This window comes from Monopterus albus, unplaced genomic scaffold, assembly GCF_001952655.1.
Source record: "Monopterus albus unplaced genomic scaffold, M_albus_1.0 scaffold253.1, whole genome shotgun sequence".
Lineage (NCBI taxonomy): Eukaryota > Metazoa > Chordata > Actinopteri > Synbranchiformes > Synbranchidae > Monopterus > Monopterus albus.
In genome coordinates this window covers 737,361-746,029 of record NW_018128133.1, presented here as the reverse complement: position 1 = coordinate 746,029, position 8,669 = coordinate 737,361, and the positions used below count along the sequence as shown (strand labels likewise).

Sequence of the window (8,669 nt, the reverse complement as noted above, 5' to 3'; positions counted from 1 at the left end):
CATAGCCTGTTAATAGCAATCTGAGTTTTTAATAGACAAGAAAATACCTCAGATTAAATTAAATTATAGTAGAACCAACAAACACAACCAAAGTTAATTCACATTATAGTTGCTTTGAAGAAACAACTGCTTCCATTGCATGTGCTGCATTATTTTTCTGTGCAATATATTGTATGCTGAAATTGTCCTGAAAACCTCTCTGCCTTTAGCTTTAGGCCTGAAGAGAGTGGGAACAGATGGACATGGAGAGGCTGAGGGTGTCACAAAACTCTGAGTCCCATATGTCCTCATCTTCTAGTTCCCACCATCTAATGCTTTAGCCTGTGGTGCCACACAAAGGGCTTTTCACAAAGTTTTACTACCAGTGTAAGTCAGATGACTAAAATCAGTTCCCTTTACTCACAAACAATAGGCTTCTGATCTATCATGTTATACTATACAGAACATTTAGAATAGACAAAATGAGAACAGTGGCTACTGCAATATGGTTTTTCTATAAAAATCATTGCCTGTTATTTCAGTGCAACATATAAACAAATTCATATTTTAGGTCTGCTACTATAAGTTATTTATACTTTTTTCAATTATTCTTTTGTTCAGCTAACTAATTAACTGACGGCGGCAGATGTTTGCTAGAAAACAGCTCTTTAATTTGAATTAAGCAGAGCCGAGCAGTGAGTCGTCATTTTGATCAGACCTGCATGTAACAGCGCACTTGTACAACACTGAAGAGACGTGCAGGAGGAAGGAGCCGGTGCATTCACTGCTCTCTGAGGCCATCACTGCCCTGTAAAAATTAGCATACAGCTGAGGTTCTGCCCCGAGGGTGAAAAGAGCTGGTAAAGGGATTCTTTGGTTTTAGAAGGAGGGCCCCGCAGGCAGACTGCATTTCTCCACTCCCTCATTGTCCTCCCCATGTGAACTCCGTATGTCCCCCTAGTGGCAGGTGTTGCTGTGTGACCTCTGACCTGACATGCCCCTTTTGTGTGTGAGGCTGAAATTGTGTTGTTTACAGCGAGGCAGTTGTCTAGACTATTTGGCTACAGGTTAAAAAAGACAATGAGAAGTCTGATTTAGTATTGTTTGTATGATGGCAATAATTCTCTCTTGTACGGACAATAAAATACAAAACACTTCATGATTAGCTTTGGACCTCAGATGCATTTATCAGTGCACTGTCATTGTCATAATATTTACATTTGAGGGAGAACTTTTTGAAGAAATCATTTAAAGCATGAAAAATGTCACTGTCTTCAGCTGAAAGATGTCAGTGCCAATTACACTACTTCAGACAACCACAACTGGCAGCCCAATTTGCAAATAGACACTCATTCGGCTTTTTTTCTCTAAGTTTGAAGCTAGATATCTGACATCAGCAGTCACAGCAATGAGCAAAGATCACATAACCAGATTTTAAAATAAATCACAGATTTTTTTTCAAGGCATATAACAATAAATCTGTACAAAGGAGTCATTAAATAACGCTCTATTTATTTAGTTTTAAAATAGTTTCTTTTTGTTCTACAGACAATTTCATGGAAGTCAAGGACTTGCAGAAGCAACAAAATACCCTTTTTTTTGTTAATTTAAAATACTGACAGTAAAATAAAACAAGAAGAGCAAGCCTAAATTACTGGCAATGAGGATACTATCTGACTTGATGTTAAAACATGTGACCAAACATATTATATGCAACCACAGTCGAGCATCACCGCCCTAATTTTCTGCCAACCCACTAAGGATGTGGGCAATGTGTTACTAGTCTTTCATGGTAAGCCTAAGGAACAATAGCAAAATATAGTCATGGAATTTAAAAACGCACCACTAATACCAATATAGGTGGTGAAGAAGAGTAGATATTCTGTGCTCTGGTAAAAGAATTCATTACAGTGGTAGCTGCATATAGTGGAAAATCTTGCCAATGAAAAACAAACATTGCATTATAAAACTCAATCTTTCAGATAAGTGAATTCTGTATCTGAAACAGAATTCACATCACCTTATTTCACAACAAATGCACAAGTCGGGAAAGACAAACATTCCATTTAGACTTTGGTTTAGTTCCTTGTATTTTGGATTTTCCCTTTCTGTGACCAGCAGAAGTTAAAAGTATGACTATATAATTTTCAAGCATCACTTTAGGAAAGTATTCAATATGCAGTGAAACAAATCTAAAGTGTTAAAACAGCATGTGAATTTGGATTGTTGATAACAATGTACTAGTGTGGCTGCAGTACTGCATGGGCACAAAAAGAAGAATACGATTAAAGAGCGCAAGCAGGCCCTGAGGAGCAGGGGGAAAGCCGTTCATACGATAAATGTCTCTATAAACTCAACACCACTTTTACTTTTTTAATATGTGTGCTAAATTCACATCTATTATTAAAATATTTGTTTAGATAGCAAAATCCACTGCTTTGTAAGGTAAAAGAATAAGCTTTTTACCATCCTAAAAGAAAATAGTGCACATTTCAAGGCATTCAGGCCATCTTGCTTTGCAGTATTCAATGGAAGATACATTTCTTTAGTTGTTATAAAGGGGTCCCCAGAGGTTTAAAGGTGTTTGCATCCACTCAGGATAAGCATGCAAACAATAGGTGCACCCAGTTAGCACTGCAGGGTCATACATTCACTGATAACTGTGTCACCTGGGACACACAGATTCTGTATCAGAAACATGGCTTCCACCATAAAATAGCTCAAAACAAAAGATTTATAATTTCTATTACCAATAAACCAGCACCGCGGTGGTAGAAATGATCAAAATGTTTGTAGTGTATTATTCTTTTTTTGTACTTTGTTTGAATTAAATCAGTGGCTTTCTGTTTTCATGAAAAAGTAAAATGGATTTTTAATATTGTAACAGAAAAAAAAGAGTTCACGCTAGATGGGAAGAATGACACCACTGTCCATTAAGCATTAAGCAAAGGTCAGCAGTCAGTTAGCTTAGATAAAGACTGGAGGTGGGGAAAATGCCAACATGGCTCTGATCAACTACCAGGCAACCAGCACAGACTCTGGGAAGCAACTGTGGTAAGAAAAAACAGAATCACACATATAAACCAGTTGTCATTTTTACAGTAAGTTTTTCTAAGGACTAAATAAAGAAACTATAAGGTGAATTTGTTTACAGGTGCTGGTAGGTAGATTCTGTTGCCTTTGGATGAGGTCAGTCTCACTGTTGCTACCGGTTTCCAGTCTTTATTCTAAGCTAAGCTATCCAGCTGCTGGCAATAGATTTATATTTAACAAATAGATATTTATATTTAACAAATTTATATAAAGGTGCTCAATCATCTCTTTTATCTCTTGGCAAAAAAAAAAAAAAGCAAATAAGCCCTTTTCCCAAAATGTCCAACTGCTCCTTTAAGATAAACCAAAACCCAGCCAACCACATCAGAGCGCAGGCTGGACTTGTGTTGAGCACTGTACAGTAAAGGAAAGCTATCAATGCAAACTGAACTAAATGTAAAACCAGACCAGTGCTGAGACTTCTGAAAACAAAACTGACCCTAGACTGGTACAAAGCAATCTTTGCCATCTATCTATAGTCTACTGTACAACAGGAACTGTACCGTGAACATGGGCTGTCCAGGCTATCCATGTACAGTGCCATTTTGTCTTGATTGCAGGTTAAAAATGCTGAATCCAGTCTGAAAAGTTTCTGTTCAGAGTCTGTAGTGAAACAGATCAACAGCCATGTCTTAATAATGACCTGCTCTCAAGCAGCAACTTGAAGTTTTCACTATATACCTTGCAATCACACAACACAAAATGACTACCTATATGTGTTATCGAGGGGTAACTGAGGTATTAACTGAAGCCAGGATATTGCTATCATTAAACACATAAATCACTCTTACGTACATTTTCACCTGCACTTGAAGTGCTGTGCCATTTTATTACAATTAAATTCATAGCTGACAGACTGAGATCAGGGAATCACATCAGTAGAATGGCTTTGATAAACATGATTGTTCAACAGTAAGTTAAAAACAAACAGTACACTGGAGCAGGAAGAGTCCACAAGCAGTTACAGGCAAAGCTGCAACTTTAGGAAGGATTTCAGCCATAACATGTAGGCGAGGCAAGAAGGATGAGGCAGAGGAGGAGTGAGAGGAAGGAAAAAAAGGAGTCTTCAGTGTACAGGTTGTTTAAAGTAGGTATTTGTGTCTGGTGTCCTAGTCCAGAGTGAGGTCCACCACTTCAGGAGGGGACACCCAGTTGGGCTGAGGGGAAACAGTAGTCCAGAGCTGTGGCTGATTTGTGCTGTTTAACTGCTCCACAGAGTTCTCCTTCCAAGAGGACAAACTCTTTATCACACCTCCACATGGATGAGAACATCTGCATTCAGAAACAAAACAAAACAAAACAATGAATTCATTTGTAAAACTGGGAGTGGGGAATATTTGGTTAGTAAAATTAGCTGACGAAAGTTTCCTCTCTGAAAGTCTTTACCGTGCATTCTGTTGCACGCCAACTATTTCCACCTCACTGTCAGAAGAAGCGACGTTCATCTGGCTCTTGTGTTGAGAACTCTCCTTTTGCGACAGCTCTGGTTCCACGTGACCTGAAACAAAGAGGAACAGAGTGACTTACTGTGAGGAGGACCAAAGCAGTAAAGAGCTTCAGGCCTTACTGACACAAAGACTACAGCTGCTTTGACACAGACAAGAACAAACAATGATGAATCTGATGCTTGTGTTTGAAAAGCTAACTGATAGCATGGAGGGACACATTAGACACAACATAAACTGTGGACTTTATAACAGTGCCGGCTAGTCAGTCATGAAAAGTCAATTCTTTTATCTTGGAGCAAAGCAGCAAGACTTTTTATAGCACCAGTGGCGTGCAGGATCAAGAGTGGCACTTCAAAGGTGTCTTGCTGAGATTAATAGCACAGCTTCCCCCATTTATTGATGACACCTGTGCCTCTAAATGTCCTGTCTTCACTGAGAGGAGTGGAAAAATGATCTGTTTGGATATACCTGCTTTGTAACTGACCTGAAATAGAGCTCAGTGCTCTTTTACACCCAGAGTGAGCTGCCATATCCTGGCCTCTGTGTGTTTTTAGCTCATGCTTTATCACCGTGGTCCGGACTGTCTCCACACTCATACTCTCCTGGTTAGAATCAGTGTCTGAAATATCATAGTGACCCACTACTGGAGGCCCGTCTGCAGAAAACAAAGAAAACACTTCATTATTCAAATCATGCCTGGAAATAGTGGGACACTGTTTGGACCACAGACTTGACACTGCCTCTATAGTCTGGCTAGCTGCAGCATCTCCAGTTTCCACAAGAAAACACACTATTTTCCCAGGTGCAAAGCTTTAGACCAGAACAAAACATTTTGGCTTATCGATTTGGTAGTGTACGTTTTGCTGTAAAACAGGAACATCACTTTCTAACTAGTGAGGATTTAATACTATACAAGATGTCTGCAATTCATCAAACCTTTGGTAACATTTTTCTCTTTATTTATTGCTTTTAAAATAACAGCCACTCACATAAAAACTACACTAAAATACAGTCATTACAAAACACTTCAATAACCTTACTCAGTCAGCGAAATGTGGTGGGATAGTAAAAGCCAAACAACAGAAGACGAAATCTGTGAAAGAGCAAGAACATGTGTCTTTGTTCTACCCTGTAAAAGGAGTCCCTGCGAGAGACGCACGCGCTGCTCTCCAGACGCGTGTGTGGGTGTGTGAGAGGGTTTGTCTGGACAGCATGTACTATGAGAGAACACTGCCGATGAGCAGCTGATTGCTTTGAAATAGGCAGGTACCAGGGTCACCAGAGAAACCAAACACATGCCAATGTAAAGGCCATGTATACAAGATACAAAAAGGGCTAATATAAACCAGGAGAGTCTCTTCGGTAAACAATGGACTGTCCTTAGTGTCGTTTTAAATGCATGTAGTTTGAGCTTATATGCATGAGGCTTCCTTCATCATGTTGATCAACTGTAACTGATGCATGACAGCAGTTGTTGGATCCGTTTAAACCCAAAATGTCAAAATTATTATGCACTGAGAAACAAAAACCATATTCACAAAATTTCACAATTTCAAATAAAACCATTAGGCCAAGAAAACATAAGAAGGTAAAATGGTCCAGTCACCATTTATCAGCATAAGCAAAGCTATACTTCGCACACATGCTGCTGATGAAAATTAATTTGGCCTTGCACATTTTATATACAAATATAATTACATGCAAACAGGTGGGGAAACAATGCTTTCAGCTTGTAAAACTGACAGTCATAGGGCTACATGTGCACATACAGAAAATGTTACCACTAACATCATTAGGCCAAAGACTACTCCATCAATGTCTGCCATGGTTAGATGGTGTTAGCACTGTTAAGAACTTTGACACTACTGTCATCAGTATCAGTAAGAGTGTGCTAAGAGGGTTGAGGAGTGTTTCCACCTCAGACACCACAGGATTTGAACCACAGAAGGCCATATGATTACCCAGATCAGACTGCTGTAAGGAAATCAGTAACAGTGCCATGAACCATACTCCAGTTGTATTACTGCTGTGTTTGAACTTTGACGCCTGGGGTTTCAGTTTAAAGTCAGGCTGAGGAACACGCAGCGCCTTGGGGAGACAGACCAAACTGGCAGCCAAATGCAAATAAAAAATTAACTAGCTGAATATTGAATAAGTGAAGATTTGAGCCTCTTCATATTGTGGCTAATAACCACAACAAAGGAACACATGCCTCATCTGATGTTCATAATCTTTACATACTCTACTGAAATCAAGTTATTCCTCCTCCACTCGTTTCTTATTACTGCACAAAGACAGCAATAGCAGCAAACCAAATGGTAATTTTAAAATATGTAAACACACCTAAACTAAGTACATACTGTGATAAGATTTTTAAAAACAAGAAATTGTGTGGGTTAGTATACCGTTTATATTTGGATGCAAATCTATGTTTAAATGCAAGTAAAGCTATGCCACCAAAATACAGGATGTCACAAGTTTCTTTTGTCCTGAACCACTTACACGTAAAGTGCAAACATAGTTCGGGAGAAAGGGTTATGTACAGAGTTGAACCTGATTGCTAAATAAATATGACAGGCTAATTAGCATTTTCAGCACAAGTTCAAAATGACAAGGCACGTGCTCTTAAGCAGCAGCACCCCATCTACAGTAGCTCTATAATGCTGGCTGCCCTGGTGCTGTAATGCTCATTCTGTATGAATGACAATCAGTTCCTACGTGTGGTTTTGTGATTGTGTATGCATTGTGTAAGTTGGTAAACAAAAACAAACAAGCCATACAATAAGAGCCCTGACTCAACAGCCTACTGAGATGTGCCCTGCATCTGTGTCACAGATGCTCTAGAAATCAAACAGGTGAGCTGATTTGTTCTGAATGTCAACTCTCACAGTGATTCAGTGCCAGCAAATGCACCGGGCCTTAGGTCTGCACAGTCAAGAGCCAATGACCAGCTTAGGTTCGTGGTGAATCCATGTAGTGACTTTGCATCATTTATCTAATAATAACCATTGTCATGCTTTCTCTATCAACTAGTTCTGCACTTGGTAAGATCAAAGTATGAAACAGCGAGGAGTGAAGAAGTGAGTTCTAAGCATTCAAGAGACCAGGGTCTGGAACACCTATGTTTCCATTCTGAGTGACCACTTCAGGTAGGATGTTGTTGTTTATGGGGGTGAGACCGTTATTCTCTCGTGCCAACATGTAAGCAGCCATAGTCTCTGCAGACTCTGATGATGGTAGAAAGGAACTGGGAGGAGATGGGCGTGCCCCCTGGGAAGGATGTAGTGGCCCCTCTAGGGCATCACTTGAGCGTTTGGACGAATCGTTGTCTGAGTCGAGGTGTGCGAGCTTTTCCATCCAGATGCGGAAGCGCTCCTCAGTCTGGCGCTGCATCACAGCAAAGCGTGTCATGGCCTCCTCCAGAACGCTGCCGATGCCATTCCTGTCCCACGAACCGCTGTCCAGCAACCCATGAATCTGGGCACCCACTCTGGATCTCTCCGATGCACGTCTGAAGCCAGCTTTAAAGACATTGAGGCCAAGCCATAAGAAAACACAGTAGCACTTCATGTGTCGGAGGTGGACTTTTGTATTAAAGAGAAAATGACAGTTTGTTTTTGGTTATGTGCAGATCGACTCTTTCATGCTAATGGGCTACATCATGCATTTTTATCACTCAGATCTGTGTGCGGGATGTAAAGATGGTTGAAAATATTTTATGTACTATAGCTCCCTAAAGGAAGACAACTGGATGTCTCAGGCAACTTAATGACTTTAGTTTGGAAAATGTGTTAACTGGTGAGACTTTGAAGTAAACAGATTTAAGGCAAAATAATTACAAACCTACAATGCAAAGGCAACAGCATGTATACTAGTGCTCCTGAACAAACATCTAAAGACTAGATAAACTAATTCCACTGTGAGAAAACAAAACTAAGTGTCCTAAACAATAATTTATTAAGCAAAACCCTTGAAACACCACAAGCTACATACTGAATTCAGTGGAAAAGAAAAACTGTATGCCAGAACCAACTGAACAGTTTATATTGTAAGAAATGCAATCGCAGTGAAAAGATCAGCCTAAAGTAAACAAAGTGCTTCTCCTCCAACAGCAGCAGTAGGCAGCAGGCCTGTCGATACCCCCCCCCC

The 8,669-nt window shown here is 39.9% G+C and overlaps 1 protein-coding gene across 2 annotated transcripts in view; it reads right to left on the bottom strand.

Annotated features, from left to right (window-relative positions):
* Positions 1–3,864: 3,864 nt before the first annotated feature.
* ark2n (arkadia (rnf111) N-terminal like PKA signaling regulator 2n) overlaps positions 3,865–8,669 on the bottom strand; it is an 8,133-nt gene continuing 3,328 nt past the window's right edge. Inside the window, exons 3-5 of one of the 2 annotated variants that reach the window (XM_020621088.1) lie at positions 5,005–5,175; positions 4,459–4,570; positions 3,865–4,344 (exon numbers count right to left, since the gene is read on the bottom strand). In XM_020621088.1, coding sequence (XP_020476744.1) covers positions 4,182–4,344; positions 4,459–4,570; positions 5,005–5,175 — 446 coding nt within the window. In that variant the 3' untranslated portion in view covers positions 3,865–4,181. Of the gene's footprint in view, positions 4,345–4,458; positions 4,571–5,004; positions 5,176–5,198; positions 8,042–8,669 lie in introns of those variants that run through there. The other variant, XM_020621089.1, reaches the window with a different exon arrangement.